Raw genomic sequence first — 20,560 nt, 5'->3', positions numbered from 1 at the left:
ATTTGTGTTTTTGGAGATTGCTTTTTAAGATTATTCTTAAACATTGGTTAGATTGGATAAAAGCTATGATCCTTTCCAGCTTCAAAGTTCTGTGGTTCAGTGATTTACAACCAGCTTCACTAAATGGTGGAAAGGAAGCATTTTCTAGGAAGCTACACTTTGGTTCTGGTCAGGGTCATTTAATATTTATAATTTAAATTCGACTCGCTACTGTGATATATTTGAAAATCAGCCTATGTTTCCAGCTTTACTGAGCTTGACTCTAGTCCCCTGTACTTTTCAACATTAAAAATATAATTATTCCTTAAATTCCTTGAGCATTCATCCTTTTAGAACCTTATACTTTTAATTTTTGAAGAGTTATACTTTACCTTTTCTATTCTTTGAGTCTTTCACTGAATATTTCTCTTCCTCCTCAGTAAACTGAGTGCTCTGTGTTAGTAGAGTTCCATCTCCCTCTTAGAAGCTGGAGAAGGCTTTGGGGGCTATTAAATGAGAGAATAGCCAGGCATCCAAGAATATCTGCATCCAGCCTGCCAGCCTCCCCTCCTCCCTGGGGGGATGTAGAGGGGTTGTGCACAAAGATCTGAAGCCACATAGGAAACAAAGTTCTGCTTTATCTTTAAGGCTGAGCTAGTACTTGCTAACCTGCTAACCAGAGCTCTAATATACCTCCTACCTCCCCTTAAATCTACATCTTGAGATTTTGCTCTCTTTCGGACCACAGGATCCAGGAGCTCTAGGCACATAGGCAGGAGTGCTAAGAAGGCCAGCAGGACTTGCCAGAGGCAGACCCCAAGTCACTTGGCCCAGCTGTTCACTCTGTAGAATAACGGAAGTGAAGAGGAAGTGTAGGAGGGTGGAGTGTCATTTGATACTTGGCTACTCCATCCACTAGTAAATGTGACCCAGGGAAAGCCCTGGCACTTAGACCAGTCAGATGAGTGACACTCCTCACTAGGTGAATGCTAGGATGGCCAGCCAGGAGCCTGGCCCAGGGAGAATGGGGCTCCTTATTTGAAAAACGAAGGGATTAGACCAGATGACCCTAAAGATCCTTTCTAGTTCCAGCATCTGTTATTCTGAACACATCCATCCTTTGTATTCCGTGTTTCCTTTTATTCCTCACTCTGCTACACAGAAGCTTGCACGCAGCACAACCTCTTCTGAAGCTTGGGGAGTCAGGAGTTACTTGCTTCCAAAAATAAATTGTGTGCCAATAAATCTTTGCATGAAAGCAGGGTACAGGCCAAAACAGCTGAATCAGATTTTTAAAAAAGAGATTGGAAGCCATTTGAAATTATTTTTCTTGGTGCTTTACATTTTTTGCTGCTTTATTTCTTTGTATACTTTTCGTATTTTCTATAATGACCATGTACTATTCGATCATTCAGGGGAAAAGTAAGTAAAGCAACTAATGGGAAAAAGTTCTCTTCTGAAGGTAGAAAGAGATATGTGTAGTTGAACAGCTACAGTGAAAGCACCTACAGTTGAGCACTAGATTTAGTACTGAGCTTCCTGGAAACCAGGGCTCAAAAGGAAACTGGGTGGGGCATGAGATTGTTGTCAGATAGGGTAAGCATACACAATTTCATCCATAGGCTTAAGTGTTTTGGGGGCATAAATTCTAAGAGAAATACTTATATCAGGAATATTGAGAATCATAACAGAAAATGCCATCAATTGCAACTTCATGGAAATTGTGCTAATGTTCTTTAAAAAGTGATATTTTATATAGAGTCTCACTAGGAACTGAGGGTGTAATAATGGATCTCAACTCATGAAAGTATTTCTGTGGGTAGCTGAGCTAATGCAGCCCAGGTAAATTGCTTTGTGGTGATTTCACTTAGTAAAGGAAGAAAGCATAAATAACTCAGAAGATTGTAGATATAGCATATCTTTCTGAAATATCGGCTGCTTCAGCTAGATTTTTGGCAGGTTCTGGGTAGCAGTCAAGCCAAGGCTGAGCATTCTGATGCATGCCTGAGGCTCTGGTATTTGTGCTGTGATTGGAGGATGACCCATATACTTTTACCAGACGAGTAGCCATTCTTTCCATCTCCTATAATATAGGTTAGGGAACGTGGCTTGTTTCTGCTCCCAAATGGATGGTCTTCTCATTTTTGAATGGCTGCTTTAAGGGTAGAAGTGAGCAAGAAAGGGCAACAATTAATTATTAAACGATCAGTAGTGCTGGCTTGTTGATTGGAAACATAGTGAATTTCCCCTAGATGTAGTTAGCAGGCGCGCCTTTAGTGGTATAAATGGTGACTGTAGATTAGTTTGACCAAACATTTCCTCCTTTTATTAAAGAGGCACCAGCTCCACAGAAGTCTCCGTACTACTTCAGAGCTGTACTGTGAAGATGAAACGAGATTATGTATACAAAGTCCTTACTTAGCACAATGTACAAAGGTGTATATAAAGTACTGGCACGTCTTAATCGATCAGTAAATGGCAGCTTTTAATAACGACAATAATGAGATGAAGCAGTGTTCCACTGAGCCCTCAGGGTTGGGGCAGAAACACAGCCACTTTCCTTTTGTGACTGTCAGCATTTGTGACTTTTGTAATTATATTTCTGTGGCATTGATTTACTGCACAGGTATTCAGACTGAGTCCAGTACAACCCCCACTGCACATTGAATTGATGAAATAATATAGTTTACTAGGGATAAAAATGCTTTGGAAGAGCACCAAGCAATCCAATGAGGCTGTAATTTGGTGAATTTAGAAGACAACTATAATGAAGTTAGGCCTGAGAAGCTAAGTGGTTGAGTGGAGATTTGGGCCATATCTATATTATGCTTTCCTTTATTTTTTTCTTCATATGAATGCATTTTTGTTTTTAAGTGGGGGTGGTGTTAGATAAACTGGGACTCTATTTTTGTGTCCGGGTCTTTTTTTTTTTCCCCTTGTTTTAATTACTAGTCGCATGGATCGCCTGCACCTTTATTTTGTCTTTGTTAAGGTCCAGTGACCACAGCAGCAGACCGTGTTCTAGGTATAGCTGGTTCTATGGTTTGTATGATAGTGAGAGGAACCTCTGTGTTTTCTGTGCTCACTCGTGCTCTCTATATATTTATAAATAAATAAATTTAATATTTATTTGTGCTTTCGGTCACAACTGCATATAGGACTGGTTTTCAGGGAACCATTTATAATGACAACTTTCTTCTTCCCTTTTAGGATCATAATTAACAGCTCAAAGCCTTTCATTGTATAGGTATAGAGTCGTTTCTATTATTTTTGGCTTAAAAAGAAATACGTTTTTCTTGCCTTTGGATCTCGTCTACATGTTTCTTCCCATTCGCCAAGCTTTCCTGCAGTTCATTCCTGTTTGAAATGAGGACTTGAGTGTGCCCTCTGGAGCTCTGTTCGCAGGGTGTCCCTCGTAAAGTTCTTATGGAAGGGAGCCAGGAGCAAGCCACCTGTACTTCCGCGGAGCAGACTGTGCATTTTGACCAATGCTGTATGATTCAGTTCTTGGAGGTTCTTGACAATTAATCCAGTGCCTGACATCCATTTCATTAGAAAAAACTGTTCCCAGCCTGGAGTCCTTGATCTCTTAGGGCCCATTGGGGTGGTATGTAAAGCTTTAGAGCCAGTCTCCAAAGCCTGCAATAACGGAGCCTGTTTGTTTTTGTTTGGAAGTTAAATAAGTCACTGGGGTAACAATGATTCTCTCCTTCCGGCTAGAAGCTCTGTTGCTTAAAATAAATGTGTTTCAGTTCATAGTTTTTCAAAAAATGAGGTTATAGTGGCCATGAGGTGGGAAATAATAAAGAGCCCTCGATGGTGACAAGGCCAGGAATTACTGTGTTCTGGGACAGTGTTGTTCATAATGTAGTCTGCAGAGCCCAAGGTGTCCTCAGTGGAGCCCTGGGCACTCGGCACCCTGGAACAGATGTACTTTTTATTCATTTTTATGTATGAGTTTTAATCTATGATAGCATTTGAACAAAAAGGTTGCAACTGCTAAAATAAAACAAAAACATAACTATCACAATGGCCTGTCCTGTATAAGCTATAATGTGGAATTCAAGTAGAAGTTTTACCTTCCTCTCTAAAAACCAAGGCAAATGATGTCTAGAGTCTTTTCTATCTTCCTTTTAGCTCTAGCTGAAGCTTTTCCTCATGTTCGGTGAAGGACCTCACTGCTTCTCCACTTAGTTCTATGAGAATTAGAGCTAGGAAGAGAGAGTGGATGAGTGTGTCAAATGTGTTTAGCTATATTAGGTCCACATTATCTAGATTTATCTACCACAAGGTAGTAAACATTATTCATATCTAGATACATGCCTGATTTTCTTAACCCCTCGAGTCGTCTTGAAGCATATATTTTTTTTCCATTTTAGCTTCTAGAAGCATAGAGGAGCTAAACAACTCCACCGCTCTCCAAAGCCCCTCGATCAGAGAGACAAAGAGTGTGCATGTTGCTACCGTGTTCCCCAGTGGCGTTCCAAGGAGGATCCAGTCCTTATCTGTCAGTCTGGGACTGCTAAATGAGACAGAAAGTTTCCCTGAAGAGTCTGAAATTACCATGACTTCGGCACCAGTCCATTCGCCCTCTGAGGCAGAATTGAGAACAAACAGTGGCGTAATCAGGAATCCAGGGAATAGGAATTTCATGGAGCCATCCTCAAAAAACGGATTTGGTCTTACATCTTCCGAGACCTCAGTAAGATTTTGGCAAAATGATTCCCCAAGTAAGTGTTCAATTTTACTTGATCTAATACGGACATTTAAAAGTTGATGGATTTTCTTAAGGCATCACTTCAAGACCTTTGCAGTCTCTAAAAAAAAAGTGTTTCCTTAGATAACATCATTTCCTTTATCTAGTTTACCATATTACCACATTTTGATTTTCATCCTCATGAGAACATTGCGAAGTTTGTTGGACAGGCATCATTCCTCCTGCTTTTTTGTAGATGAGGAAACTAAGGCTCAGAGGCTTTAAGCAGAATTGAGACCTCAGCCTTGGAGCCCTGACTGTTGATTGCAGCTTGCCACTCTGTGGCATCATCTTCTTGCCTCTCTGTGGCATCATCTTCAAAGTGAGAGCTGGCCCGCTCTTTGAAACTAGCTTAAGTTATTTTATGTACAGATCATCTTTAGAAACAACATGTGCATATGTGTGTGTGTGTGTGTGTATTCCAAGATTCATGGTTTTAATGTACTCCCTATAGTTTATTTTTTATTTGTTATATTTCAAAATTAGAATTATCTTTATTAATAATAGAACATTTTAGAAAAATGCTTCTGACTAAGCACTGTACTTAGGCACATCACATTTGTTGAACACTCCCTTGACCACATTTGGGGAAGGAGAATAAAACACTCAAGCCTATCAGTTACTCTGCTGCTTTGCACAAGCTGTTTAAAAGTTCCCCTCTTCACCAATGTTTATTTTTAGTATTGATATCTTATTGACACTGAAGAGTTTTGAAATACTTACTTAGAATATGAAAATGCATGTCAGGTTACACATACAATAAATACTATACAAGGTCCTTGCAAGGCATCTTTCCCTCACGTCTCAGTGTGGAGGGGTCTTTCATATCTATGTAATGGTATTTTTTTCTCTGACATCTTACAGTCTCAGAAGGACCCCAGCTGGCCAGCAGCTCCGATGCAGAGAATGGACACCGCATGTCTCAGACTGGGACTATGTCTGGGTCAGTCCCGTCGGTCAGAGATGGAGCGAGCACTGCGCACTGGTTCTTGACCGATAGCAAGACATTCGCAGATGTGACAGGAACCGCCACTTCCTATCCTGAAGTTGTGAACTCTTCAGTTTTGACCCAGTTCTCAGCCTCTGCCCCACAGTCTAGAAGAAGTGACACCACACTGGGTGAAAGGAGTTACTCGGAGCCAGCCACCGAGTCTTTGTCCTCGTCTTCCTCAGAAAGCCTAGAGTCCTCAGCACCACTTGGCGAGCGCTCGAGTGAGTTGTTGCTTCACAAAACTGGACCACGTGGAGGGCACAGGGGCTTACTGGGCTATGATCTTCTGTAAGGCCATGTGTTAATGAAATAGCTCTGCAGTCCCCTCTAGTTTCATTATTACCAGGTCATTCTTCTAGCAAGTCAATACAGATGTACCTGTATGTCACCAAAGTTTTTCTAGTACCTCTCCAAAGAGCTGCTGTTGCCAGCTGCCCCTCCACACTCCCTATAGCTCACCCCACACCCCCATACCTACCTCAATCATATAGCTTCTGGGAGTTGAAAATATTACCTCCTGGGGAGTGGTTATTCATCCCAGGTCCAGGCATTCATCAAGAGAAACTCTCTTTTTTTAATTGCTTTATTGAGATATAATTCACATTCTATACAATTCTCCCATTTAAAATGTACAGTTCAGTGGTTTTCAGTATATTTACAAAGTTGTATAACCATCACTACTGTCTAATTTCAGGACGTTTTCATCACCTCAAAACAGAAACCCAGTGCTCATCAGGGGTCACTGTCCACGCTCTCTTCCTCCCAGCCTCTGGCAACCACTAATTTACTTTCTGTCTCTATGGATTTGCCTATTCTAGACATTTTATATAAATGAAATTTTACGATACATGCCTTTGGTGTTTTTCACTTGGCATAAAGTTTTCAAGGTTCATCCATGTTGTAGCCTATAATGATACTTCATTTATTTTATGACTGAATAATATTCCATTGTCTGGATACACTGCATTTTACCTATCTTTTTATCAATCAATAGATGTGTAGGTTCCTCCCCCCAACTCCCCCACCTTTTAGCTATTATGAATAATGCTGTTGTGAACATTCCAGTACAAATTTTTGTGTGGACATATGTTTTCAATTCTCTTGGATTGCTGGGTTAAATAGTAACTCTATTTTTAACCTTTTGAGGAACTGCTGAACATTTTCAAAAGTGGTGTATCATTTTGTCTTGTACAAAGGTTCCAGTTTCTCAACATCTTTACCAACGCTTTTTATTGTCCCTCTTTTTTGATTATAGCCATCCTAGTGAGTGTGAAGTGATATATCATTGTGGTTTTGATTTGCATTTCCCGGTTGAACATCTTTTTATGTGCTCATTGGCCATTTACATATCTTTTGGGAAATGTCCATTCAGATCTTTTGACAATTTTTAAATTGGGTTATTTATCGTTTTTAGTTGTAAGAGTTCTTTGTATATTTTGCATACTAGTTCCTTTTTAAGATATATGATTTATAGGCATTTACTCCCATTCTGTGGGTTGTCTTTTCACTTTCTTGATGGTATTATTTACAGCCCAAAAGTTTTTAACTTTGATGAAGTCTAATTTATCAATTTGAAAAAACTTCTTTTGGCGTTCTTTTTTAAATAACGTTTTCTGGGTAATTTTTAAAAAACATTCTCAGCAAACCTTATCCATGTAAAACATATACTGACTAAGGCAAAGATGCATTAACTTGTCAGTTAAACTTAATAGGTTTAAATTCTTACCTCTCCACCACTAATAATAGCAACTCCATTTTTCCCATATAAGCATCACAACTGATGAGGAAAATCAGCATTTATTACTACTGATGTGATGTGAAAAAACATGCTTTATCATGAAAGAATACCATATGTATGGGTGGAGGGTATTTATGCTCTTTTATGTGTGTGCATGGAAAACACATTATCTGTCTACTAAACAAAAGGAACCATTTTCCACCCTCAGTTGTGGGGCTCAGAATATTTACCTTTTCCAAAACCAGGAGCTTAGGTTCTGTAGCCTTTCCCTTCTCCGTCCTTTCAGAACCCTACGCTCTGAGGTTAATGCCAAGTTGGTTCATGTGGAAAATGTGATCTCATGTGAGTGGATCTTGGAGTTCAGTTATAAAGCACTAGATAAGGAAGAGCATCATTCCTGAAACCACCTTGCTGTGGTTAACGTAATGTTTTATCTCATTTCCCCTGAATTACCCAAAGCAGACTGGTTCTGCCATCCAGCCTTTCAGAGTTCTCGAGCTCTTCCTTTTTCTGGATTCAGATCCAGCCCCTCTTTTTCAGGTCATGACTCTCCACTGTGTTAAGTCTGTAAGCCTGATGGGGTTGTTTGCCTAGATTTAACGAGCCTTATACCACTTCTCAATTCCAGGCCTTGTCTTCTTTGCCCAGGGAGCTTGTGCTCAGTTGCATTCAGCTCTCAAGCCTCTCCTGGTGGACTTTCCATGGGTCTCTTAAGCTCTTCAGCCTGGGTCAAGTCACATCTCTCTCTGGCTTCTGGCTTTCTCAGTGCTGCTCAGGTCACTGTGCACCCCTGTCGCCACACTCATTTCTGTCTGTCAGTTAATACAAATCTGTCATGATGTGAACTCAGCATTACGTCTGTTTTCCATCAAGGTGTGTCCATGGGGTATCAAGAGCTAGTCTGATCTGGGAATGACATGAGAACCAGGAAAAGAGCCTATTTTCTTGTAGAGCCAGATTATGAAGTATTTAGGCCAAGAATTGGACCTCATTTTCATTCCCAAGAAAGGAAGAAAAAGATAGTTTTTCATGTGTCACTTGTCCCTCTTCCATCCCTACCAAGGAAATAAATACATTTAAAAATAAAACAGAACAAAAACCAAGCCCACTTTTAACCTCTGATCACAATGCCATTTTTCAGTGACATGTTAGGGCAAAGAATGAACACTCTGTAGAATGACAGGCCCTATGTAAGTTCATGTATCACTGGTTCTGCCAGGAGGTGAAAGCCTTCCCAGTAACGTGAGCCTTCCTCTTGGGCCTTATCAGAAAGTCTAAAGCCCCAATAGGGTTGTTAATCTTTTGGCCACCATTCATCTCCTCCGCATCCACCACCAGTTTCTCTGACATAAACCCTATTATGCATCACCTGGCAGAAATACAGTATTGATCCTGTTCACTGAAGTAATAAACCTTCCCATAAATCCAGGTCACCTGAATGAATATGCTGATTGGCACTGCCCCTTGAGTTTTCAGTCACTGATAGGCGTCTGTCTCCAAGAACACCACACATTTTGGGTTTCTGCATTGTCAGTTTCAGATAAGACCCTGAGAAAGAACAGGGAAGCATCTCTGGTAGGATAGTCCAGGAAGTGGGGCTTATTCAAATCCATTGCTCTCCCCTGCATTGACCAGCCATCCCCTTTTCAATCCTCTTGTAGCCACTGAAGATAGTCCTGAGCCGGGAGTCAGTGCTGACATGCAGGAGGGGTCCAAGGGGACATCCGGAGCCGGTGCTCACAGCCCGCACACTTCAGCTACATTCACCGGAAACGGAGAACGCACATTACGCTCCCTCACCAACCGGAGCTCGACTTCTGGGGATGTGAGGCACTCCGCCCCGGTGCCCAGGGAAACGGGGAGCGTCCCTCCGCATGGGACTGGTGACGCCCAGCTGGGTTCAAAGTCTCTGGCAGCCTCACCTGCTCTTGGAGGTGATGAGCAAATTCTCTTTCCACGTTCCTTCAGCTCATCTGTCAATGTGCTCACATCCCAGAATGATTAAGTTCTCTGTCCACCCAGGAAGTACCTTCCAAGCTCTTTATGAAGAGAACTTTCTGGATTCCCTCAACTCCCCTACCCCCATTTGCCACAGGCCTTTGCCACGTTGTCTGCCAGGATGCTTAAATAAAAGAGAACAGCCACTTTGTGGCTAAGGCCAATCTCCTGGGAAAGAACTATCTCATTATACAGAATGGAAAGTTGGGAGTGTTTTCCTTTTTCCATTTAGGCATAACAATTGTTCTATTTGGGGTCTTAAGAGCTTTTCAGATACCAATTTGCTTTTATCAAAAAAGGCATGTGGAAGGAATTTGGACCTGTTCCCTGTTCTGTACCTGGGCCTCACTTCTCTTTTATTGCCATTTCCATTACTGCCTCTGCACTCCTCACTGGAGGGTAAATCTGCTCAGCTGACTCTGACCCTTCCTGCCTTCCAAACTCTCGCTCCAGAATGCTCACCATTGAAAACCACCTCTCCAAAGGAAGTGTCTCAAGCCCTGGTGTGCATGGACAGGACACTGAAAGTCTGTTTTATGGTGCATGTTCAGGAGATGGCTTACTTGTTTAGTTGACCTAACTGTAATTTTCCCCTTTGCAGTCACTGGAACTAGCTACGATCAAGTGAGTGGCACAGATATTGAACAGAGGACTTCCAGCGACCACATGGACCACACCTACGTCTCATCTACCTTCACCAAGGGAGAACGAGCTTTACTGTCCATCACAGACAACAGTTCCTCCGCAGACATAAGGGAGAGTTCGACCTCTTCTGTTAAGATCTCAAACTCTTCGCAATCAGACCGTTCTTCCTCTTCTCAGGTTCAGACTGAAAGAAGTAACGTCTCATCCTATGGCAGGGAATACGCGCAGCCTTCCACCGAGTCACTGGGTCTGCGTACAGCAACTTCCGTTGGTGACTCATCTTCTTCTTCATCAGGGCCCCCTTTGCCCCTGCCCTCAGTGTCACAGTCCCACCAGTTGTTCTCCTCAACCTTACTATCAACCAGGGCCTCTGCTCATCCACTGCAGTCCACGCCTGATGTCCCCACACCTTTGTCTTCCTTGCCACCACCTTTGCCAGCATCCCTGACAGTCTCTACTCCTGCTTCACTGTCTGTGTCCCAGACAACCCTATCACCTTCACCTTCTACCCTGGTCCTGCCTAGGGCAAGGGACCCTCCTGTTATTGTAGCTCGGACGTCGACAGTGGCATCGTCTGTGACAATGCTCTCCAGTAGTCAAACAGCAGATCCTAAGAACCAGAGCAACCCACACCATGAGAAAATAGCTACAGAATCAAAGCCACCAAGCCTGGAGTCTCTGCCCACAGAGGCTATCGAAGCTGAACCAAGGAGTTCTATTTCGGGAACCCCTTTGTCCCCTGCTTTAACAGAGTTCTCCACTGAGCAAACCCTTCCAGCCACGAGCACCAGCTTAGCCCAAACGCCTCCAGCTTCAAGAGATACCACTCTCAAGACCTCTCACCCCCTGGTGCCCACTCTCAGCCCCCCGTCAAGTACTTCAGCTCCGATGACTGGCCCCACAACAGTGCAGACTATGGCTAGAAAACAGCTCTTGCCAACCAGTCCTAAAATTCTAGAGCCACAAGTCTCAACAGAAGGTGCTGTCACCACCAAAAGGAACCAAGTGCATATAGAGGATTCTACCCAGTTGATCCCCCTGACCACTGTACACACATCACCAAAAGTACTGACCACAGGGCTTGGCATTTCAGAAGAGTACAGCCCCGATTCACATTTCCTCAGAACATCTCCTTCTCCCCAAATCACAGATGTTTCTACGGCTGAAGTGTTGACTCCCAAACTTACCACCTTCCCTGCTCGGAGCAGCACGCAGTCACCAACGGCATTATCCTCTCCAGCCTCAGGTAGAAGGCAGTCACGCAAGCACGCTGAGCTCTCGGGCAGGGGCTTCATGTGAATGTGTGGCAATGGCTGGTTTTTGCAATAGTACAATGTTTGTTTTGTGCTCTCAAATGCTTCTTGTTGAAGCACTTAAAGCATAAAATAATGTCATGGTGGACCTGATTTTCTCACCCCTGAGTTACATAATTCTTCCTGAAGGAGATGATGCCCATGGCTGTGTGTGACATCAGTAGATAGAGCAATTGTAGCTTGTAATGCCCTGTAATTGCAAGAGCTTTTCAAGCACGCATTTATTTAACTCTTCCAGGGCTAGAGAGGACAGTGATCCAGGATTGGAGGGTAGAGAAACTGTAGTAAAGAAGCTTTAGGTGGCCTGAGACATGGAGTGGGTAGGTGCCTGCTCCCAGATCAGAGTCCCGAGCTTCTGAGTCAGTCAGGTGGTTCCACATTAGTTCCAGAGAGGCTTCTCTTGATCCAGGGGAAGCCCGGCCTCCTTTGTCTCCCTCAGATTGTGTTAGAACTCTTGCTGGTTGATAAATGCAGGTAGCGGGGCTTGTGCAATAAGATGAGGAACTAAGCTTTCTTCATAATGACGGTGCAACCAGGGCTCCTTTACATCGTGCTTGAGGTTTTCTTTATGTCCACGTTGAAATTCCTGGTACAAGGAATATAAAGCCATTCACCTGATCCTTTATCATGTAAGGAAAAGTAGAAGTAAGATGATCTATCTTTTGATGTCACGTTAAAAAATGTACATTTGACTTGTCCAGACCTAGGAAGAGAAAACTGCTGTTGGTGATGGGTGAAATGGAGACTAACATCTTAAGGAAAAAGAAAAGAAGAGAAACGCTTTGTAGTGACTGGATCAGGGAGCTAAATTAGTGGCAGAGTTCCACCTAGTCAGCCATCAGTGACCTGGGGCTAGAGGGTCATAAGCTCCCCGCCGCCCAGCCCAGCAATGCCACAATGCACCAGTGATCCCAGCACCTCTGGGAAATGAAAGGTAGATCCTTCTGGGAAGTTTGGGGTCACTGCTTCAGGGTTCACAGGGCTTCATTTGCAGCAGCCAAATACATTCCAATACAGTCTGGAACATAATTCACGATTTCCCCCTAAAGCTGATTATGGCCATTGCAACAGTAACTACAGGTTTGTATTAGGAACATCGTTACTGCTGTTAATGTATTTTCTGTGCCAGTATCCATGGGTACAGTTTTTGGATACATAGGTGCTGTGCTCAGGTGATTTCAGGTATATTCAAGTAGCAGTGGAATAGGAACACGATCCTTAGGCTTACCCTTTTGATTTCAGGGTTATTCTTTTGGAATTAGAACTCTTGACTTCTGCCTTCTTTTTCTCATCCTACCACCAATTTTCTCCTTGGAGATGATGCAGCTATTTTGTAGGTTTCGGTTTTTCTAAGTATGTGTCAGAAACCTTTATTAGGCAGTTGTTATGTAACTGGAGCGTGACAATTCTGGATGTGCAGATCGAAACAGAGTTGTTGTCACTGCCCTTGAGAACTGGGAGTCCAAGGTGCCATCGAAGCCTGTGCATCATTAGGGCCTAGATGAATCATATAGGGCTCATTGTTACCTCATGTAAAGAGAAGGCATTGTAGTGTCCAACTCCAGTCATTTTTATAAATGATTGCACAGTGTGTGGCAGTCCACACATTGTTCCACTTCTGAGATTTCAGATAAAGGGAAATCTTGCAATAAGAGAAGGGTTGATCGGGGTTCTTTCCTCCTTAACGTGTGTTGTATTTATTTATTTTTATTTATTTATTTTTCTGTAAAGGCAAGGAAGATTTTATTAACACTTTTTCCAGTATGAAAGCACTTAACATTTCTAGGCTGCAGATGTATTTCAGTATTCAATCTGGGCCGCCACAAAGACAGAAAGCACAGGGATTTTTTTCCTTTCTCATTCTAATACAATCCAAACGAACAATAGCAATTTGTTCAAGGTCTATCCGTGGATGATGTGGTCCCCCTTAACATGTGTTTTAAATGGGCTTCAATTCAAGTAGAATTTTCTATGTATCACAAAGGCAATATAATCATCCATCCTGAACGGAGTGACCTATGAGCAACATTTGAATTTGAACCAGTTCCGCGTTCAGGGATCCAATTGTCTGACGCTGCTGTTTGTACACAGGCGAGTGAGTGCTGGAATCCAGTCCCACCATGTCTCTGCTGCACCTCTTGGGAACCCATTCTATTTTAGTAGTGTGGCTTTCAGGACAAGTAAACAGAAATAAACAAGAATCAAATATTAGCCAGGAAAATTAAATATTTACCTAGAGCTGCCTTTACATTTCCTGTGTGATTAACTGCTTTATTCCTGAAATGTGTTTTCAGTGAACAGCTGTGCCACTAACCCCTGTCTTCATGATGGGAAATGCATTGAGGACCCCACAAGCCATGGGTATCGATGCATGTGCTCACCTTCCTGGCAAGGGGACGACTGCAGCGTGGGTAAGAGGAGAAGTCATCTCCGGTGGGCTACAATACAACAGTACATTGAGATAGGCCGTCAACTTTTTTTTTTTTTTGCCAAAATATAGGGGAGTAAGATTTTTTCATTAGTACCCTGCTTACTTGAGAGTTGACATGCTTATGTGTTGTCTGCAGACTGATGTCAGGCAGTAACATTGACAGGACTCCATGAGCTGATACCGTTCTGAAGCTGCCTGCACTCTCCCCGCACCCCAGGCCATCCACAGCTCCCCAGACTCCTGCGCTTTTCCGCTCCCGGCCTTCACAGTGCGGGGCCCTCACCCTCGGCCTAGGATCCCCACACCCATGTCTGCTTATTAACGTTTTTCTAGTCTTTGTCCAGATGTTATCTGAAACAGTCCTTAATTCTCCCTTCCATCAAAAACTGCTACTTTATCTGTGCTCCCAGATCCTGCCTTGTATTCATACTTAGTTGTGTACATGGCTGCCTCCACCCTTAGTAGACTGGTAGCTGCTTCAGAACAAGGATAATATTCTACTCATCTCCGGAGCCTCACCACAGCTAGCGCCATTTGGCCTTTAGTAAATGCCCACTGTACTGAGTTATGATTTTGCTGTTTGATACAGATTCAATATGTCCTTGTTTTCTGTCCTCTGCAGATGTGAATGAATGCCTCTCGAACCCCTGCCCACCCCTGGCCATGTGCAACAATACTCAGGGATCCTTTACCTGCAGATGCCCAGTTGGGTACCAGTTGGAAAAAGGAATATGCAATTTGGGTAAGAGATTTATCCTATCTTGGAATTTTTTTCTGCACCACAGTATATTTTGCAAAGTAACGTATATTGTTTTACTCTCTAATCAAAATCAATATTTGTCCAAAGTATAAATAAACTTAAGAAATATAGAAAGAAGTGGAAGATGCTGCCTATTACTCCACCTCTTGGAGTAATATATAGCACCTTATTTGAAACTTTTTTAGTGTCCATTATAGTTTTATATAGTTTAAATCATGTGGTGTTTGTACAAACTTTTCATCTTAACATTTTCCCATGTTATTAAAAGTATTATACAAACTTCTTAATGACTCATAAATAAGCTGTCATTTGTGCACATCACCATTTGCTTAACTATTCCACCCTGTAGTTAGGAAAAAAATATATATCAAAGGATATTCTAATCACTTAGTTTAAAAAAAAAACATTTTAGGGAGAGAAAAAAAGAATAAAGCCCTGATTATCCCACCAGATCACACATTCTTTTCATTTTTAAAAACAATCTTCATGTTCTTGTCCACAAGCAGATATATTTTTAAAAAGCTGTTGCCATAATTGTACTGTACAATTTGTCATTTTGTTCCCTAATTTGATAGATTTATAAAGCTGGTTGATTTTAGATATAATCACCATTTTACAGGTTGAGAAGCAAACAACCCACATGAAAACTAAGGCCCTGACAAGGTACTAAGTGGCCAAGCTTATACAACTGCTTGATGAGAGGCCAAGTTTCCAGCCCACAGTTCCTTCTATCACACAGTAATGTGTTCATTGTAAGAGCTCTCCTGCATACAGACAGGGCATGACCCTAAGTTAGAGTGCCTAGTTCAGTACAGAATTTGAAGAAATTAGAAGTGAAGAACATAGAGTTATTATCTAAGCTGGATAAAGAAACTGGCAGGTAAAATGAGTCATCTTTGAATCATCTTTTATTACCCAATGTAATACTTAACACTCAAAAAGTGCTCAGTAGATACTGTTTTGAGAGAACAAATGTCTTTGTCTTTTGAAAGCGTTATTTGCATGAACTCCTGTTGCCTATAGACTAAGGGGAATCATCAGACTTTTAGCACGTTGTGTCAAATGACCAAACTAAAATAATTAGTAAGGGTTTTGACATCCTTTATTCAAGTGAACGCAAATTCATGGAGTACAGGGCCTCGCAAGCAGTGGAGCACTTTTCCCGAGGGACTGTGGGCAAGAACAAATTTTATAGAAGGTTAGAAGAGGAATCATGAAAATAGGGTGTGATTGGCTGGGGTTGCTTGTTTAGAAAAATCTGACCTTATTTGGAAAAATCGAGGAACGAATAAGGAAATAAGTACAGAGCCCTAGAGTTGGCTTGGCCTTTGGGGGTTGGCTGATGGGGTGTATTGCATTTGGGGTAGAGCAGAGCATTTACAGGAACATGAAAGTTTGGTTTGATGACATGGCACCTTGGACAGGAGTAGCTCCATCTTGGGCCTAGAAATTTATTTTAGCAGTTGGTACCTTACTAAACTAATGGTAGAATTTTGAAAATTGTTTAAAATACAAGGATCAAGTCAAAGCACTATTTGAAGAAAGAAAAATCTAGGAGTATAGACATTAGTCAAAATTAAGAAGTCTTCTTATTGTAATAGTTTACTTGCTTTTGGGTAACCTATTCCTTTTAGCTACGTTCTGTAAGAAATAAGGCAGGAGTTTTCAGTCTAAAAAATGGATAAGATGGATGTGATTTTGTTTTGAAGGAGTGTGGGACATCTACTTGCCCAGGAATTCAAATGCCAGGCTTCTGGCTTCAGGGCCACCACCCAAAGCACATGGCTCCTGGGCCTCAACCTCCTCAACAATAAAATCAGATTACCACCTGCTCCGCTTCCCACTTAGGGTAATTGTGAAGATCAAGTAAAACAATGCATTTGAGGAAGCTTTGAAAATGGTAGCGTTCGGAGCATTTGAGATCTTGCTTTGCGGCATATGTTGTCAGTTTGGCTCAAACAAACTCTTATAAAAATTTAAAAAGAAGAAAATAGTAGAATTCTCCAGATGGGAAGTATCATTTAACATCAGTCTTTAATCTCTTGGACCACTTGGAACAGAATTGAAAGCAATGAAAACAATAAACTAATCTGAATATAAAGTAATAATTATGGATCTTTTAAAAATATCATTTCCTTAACCTATGTAAATCAACAGTTAAGTCTGAAGTAAAAAGTTCCCTTAAAGCCAGATGATGTAACTGCAGACATGAAGATGTATATGTGCCTGGGGAGAGTTCAGGGGCTGGGAGGACGCTGTGCGATGCCACCTTCATATTCACACTGAAAGCAGAGGCCACATTTACTGTCGCGATTCAGAAGAGATCTGTGTACTTAGCTTTTACAGTATGTATATTTCTATATATGGAGTCCGGGTATAAACCTGGACCTGTGAGTTGTGAAGATGGAGTGGGGTGACGGTTCTGGAAGCCTGTGGGTGGAGTGTCCCACAGGCACCCTTATCAGGAGGAGAGCTGGTCTATTGTGTTAAAAATCATCTTTCCCTTTTCAAGTCATTTAGCTTCATTGTTCATAAACATCAGAGGAACATGCAAATTAGAGCATGCTGAAATGCTTTCATTTGGCCAAGAATGTTTTCAAAGAGCTCCCTGCTGCTCAGAGAGAATCCTAAGCAGCTGGCTTCACTGAACTGTAGAACAAGCAAAAAGATGTTAAATAAGGATTAAGGGCTTTAGACAGTAAGTATAAGATGTTAAACGTTTTCCCTGGCTCATTTGTAGGCCTTTTTCTTAATTTGGCAAGCAAGCTTTCTGTGAAAGAGCAGCTTCAGGGGTTTTTGTGTTTGGGGTTATTTTTTTTTCCTGTCCAGAGGAAAAGATAAGAATTTAATATAAAGGAAGATAAGAGCCAGATATAAAGCAAGCTATACTAATTTTTGGTTGCCTTCCCATTTGTAAGTTCCATTTCCCTCAGGCCCAATCAGCACAAATTGATGTTAAGTAGAATTTTATTTTATGAGTGAAATGGGCCTTGAAAATGGGGCTGCTTTCTTTCATGTCTGAATCCAACATTATCTTGAATACGGGTCATTTCATCACATGGCTTATAATCATGGAGTCTGGCAAGACCCTGGAGTGGGGTCCCACTACAGATGTTTGGCACCTTTCTCCGTAGCCCCTTGGTTGTACTTAGAATATCAGATTCCTCAGGGGGCCAAAGATGTAGAAGGACTTGGAAGATGGGTGCACATAATGTTAAATGTTAATTTTGGCCTTTGGGAGCTGGGTGACCTTGGGAAGTTACTGACTTCTGGAAGCCTCTTTTATCAGTGATAAATAGGCATTTCCTCTGAATAAGCGGAATGGGGTTGGTGGGCATGAGTCTGGTGAGAATAGGAAACCAAAGCATGCCCTTGAAGCTGAGGACTTATCAACTTGGTTAAAGACCTAGAGAGACTAAGAGCTTTCTTCTCTCTAAAGCTTTCTAGGTCCTGATGGGCATATTTTGGGTCTAGCCCCACATTTTCCTCTTCTCCTCCTAGGATTATGTTATTTAGGCCAGCTCATCTTTCTTTTTCATCACAGCTTCATCGATCATCTATTATGTGGGAGGCCATTAAAGAGACGTCAAGAAAGCTTCTCTCAGCAGCCCTCATACATACACAAAAGGCCCCTTAGAGTCCTCATCCAAGGTTTACTTTGTCTGAGCCTTCATCTCAGCTCAGTAGATGCTCACTTTCTGAGAGAGGAGCCCAGAGAGGGAGAGGTGATCTCCACCCTCAAGGAGAAAGAACTGCACAGAGATGGTTCCTTGAGGTGCAGTAAAGCTGGATGCCCCGGAAATTTATAAACACAGAGCCTTTACTTACATAGGTCGGCCTGTTGGGTGTGGCTTACCAGGTTATGTTTTCATTTTCAGTTAGAACCTTCGTGACAGAGTTTAAATTAAAGAAAACATTTCTTAATACCACTATGGAAAAACATTCAGACCTACATGAAGTTGAAAATGAGATCACCAAAACAGTAAGTTTCTTAAAAGGCATATTCCTTCTTATTATCATGGAGTCTGGCAGCCCCCTGGAGTGGGGTCCCACTGCAGGTGGTTGGCACCTTTCTCTGGAGCCCCTTGATTGTCCTTAGAATGTCAGATTCCTCAGGGGGCCGAGGGTGTAGAACTTGGAAGGTGGGCACACATGACGTTAAATGTCCTTTGTTTTTCTCCTAGTCCTTTGTTTTCTAGAACAGATTTTATTCAGAATCAGGGACCTCCTGGGGATCAGCTGTATCTCCTAGGATGTTCATTTCTGTTATATTTGGAAGATAAACTTCACGATAAAATAAAAGGCCTCTCAGAAATAGAGGGGCGGTGTTGAGCACTGGTGGTGCCCAGAAGCATTTCTTTGAATGTGTGCTCATGTGCGGCCTTTGTCAGTGCCTTGGTGTTTCTTTTCCATGTGCAGACTTGTTATCACAATCATTCAGATGACATGTAGCAATGAGAGCTGTTGACGAAGAGGAAAAACCTAGAAAATCCAACTATCCCATCTGCTGTTGACATGCTGTGTGACTTTCTCCCTGTATTTCAGAGCATGGAGAGAATGATGCTCTTTTTCCTCAAGGGAAAAATGCCAAAGGCAGAACAGATAATCCTGATTATCCAGGGTTGAGAATTCATTGCATGGATTATCTAGGGGCCCTCGATTCTTCTTTCTCTCTTTACTTTTTGTCAGGAAAAAGAAAAAGAAATAAAAATGGAGAGGGAGGAACAAGAGATGAAAATGAAGCTCAGATAGTAAATTTTGCCTCTCAACTGCTACCTGAGTCTAAGATTTAGTGTTTAGAAAATTAAAGTTTGCCATTAAAATAAGTTTTAGAGATTAATTGATTTCTGATTTCAATTTTACTTGTTCTTTATCGGTAAGAGTTACTATATTAGCCAAAACCCATAGGATATTCTAAGACTGTGGATATTATTTGTGTAAAATTTAGATTCCAGTTTCTGTATTCACCGAGCATGTATTCTGTGAAAGCTACTTTGCCAGATACCTCACTCCTGTAACAGGTATTGCTAACACTTTTACAGATGAAAAACTGGGAGGCACTGGGAGTTAATGACATTGCCCGAGCTCACACAGAGCAGGTGCAAAGCTAGGGGATACCCTTACTTCTGACACCAGTTGCAAGTTTGAGGATCCCAAACAACACCACCTTCAGATTTGATAATTCACTAGGACTCACAGGTCTCGCCAAAAGCTGTTATCTCACGGTTATGGTTTAATACAGTGAAAAGATCCAGTTTACAATCAGCCAAGGGAAGAGATGCATGGGGCAGAGTCCAGGAGGGTTCCAGACTTGGTGCTTCCAGTTGTCCTGTCTCCATGAAGTCATGGACAGCAACGGTGTATGTATTATTCATGGAGTATTGCTGACCAGGGAAGCTCACCTGAGTCTTGGTGTCTAAGCTAATACATAAATATTAGCCCAACTGCCCATACGGCTGACCTCAGTCTCCAGCCCCTCTGGAGGTCTAGCGGATACCATGTAACTGAAAGCCCTCACCATAAATCATGTGGGAAGACTATGTGGCTCAGGCCTCCAGGTAAACAAAAGCAGGACATTCCAAAGGCTTAGAGATCACCTCCCAGGAGCAGACTTCTCTTTGGGCAAGGTTAAATTCTTTACTGTCCAGAGGGTTTTACATCTACTTTTACATCTACTAACCCTATACCCGGTATTCTTGTCACTCCACCACGGCTGCCTCTTGATTGTGTTGTAGGTTGGTATTTCCTTCTAAGATAACACTGGGGCTTAGAACCCCATGCAGAGGTGCACTACACAGTGCTCAGTGACTCATCTGACTTGTTCATGTTTACACAGTATCAATGTATAATTTATTAGTGACGTGACATCTTCACCCACCCACCCACCCCCGGAAATAATAAAGATTTAGGTAGTGACTGGAGAAAGCCTTTCCCAAAATCGTTCTGTTC

At 42.0% G+C, this 20,560-nt stretch overlaps 1 protein-coding gene and 1 non-coding gene across 2 annotated transcripts in view; one reads left to right on the top strand and one right to left on the bottom strand.

Moving 5' to 3' along the window:
• The window catches only part of HEG1 (heart development protein with EGF like domains 1), a 57,184-nt gene that overhangs the window by 3,580 nt on the left and 33,044 nt on the right, over positions 1–20,560 (top strand). Inside the window, exons 3-9 of the mRNA XM_025052136.1 lie at positions 4,359–4,709; positions 5,600–5,947; positions 9,126–9,398; positions 10,064–11,353; positions 13,715–13,831; positions 14,474–14,593; positions 18,490–18,593. Coding sequence (XP_024907904.1) covers positions 4,359–4,709; positions 5,600–5,947; positions 9,126–9,398; positions 10,064–11,353; positions 13,715–13,831; positions 14,474–14,593; positions 18,490–18,593 — 2,603 coding nt within the window. The remainder of the gene's footprint in view (positions 1–4,358; positions 4,710–5,599; positions 5,948–9,125; positions 9,399–10,063; positions 11,354–13,714; positions 13,832–14,473; positions 14,594–18,489; positions 18,594–20,560) is intronic.
• LOC112486194 lies at positions 13,212–13,338 on the bottom strand. Its single transcript, XR_003048673.1, has one exon. It is a non-coding gene; the product is annotated as a small nucleolar RNA SNORA31 (small nucleolar RNA).

Source organism: Pteropus alecto, unplaced genomic scaffold (assembly GCF_000325575.1).
Source record: "Pteropus alecto unplaced genomic scaffold, ASM32557v1 scaffold251, whole genome shotgun sequence".
Lineage (NCBI taxonomy): Eukaryota > Metazoa > Chordata > Mammalia > Chiroptera > Pteropodidae > Pteropus > Pteropus alecto.
The sequence above is the reverse complement of the archived record's forward strand: the minus strand, read 5'-3'. Positions and strand labels throughout refer to the sequence as shown.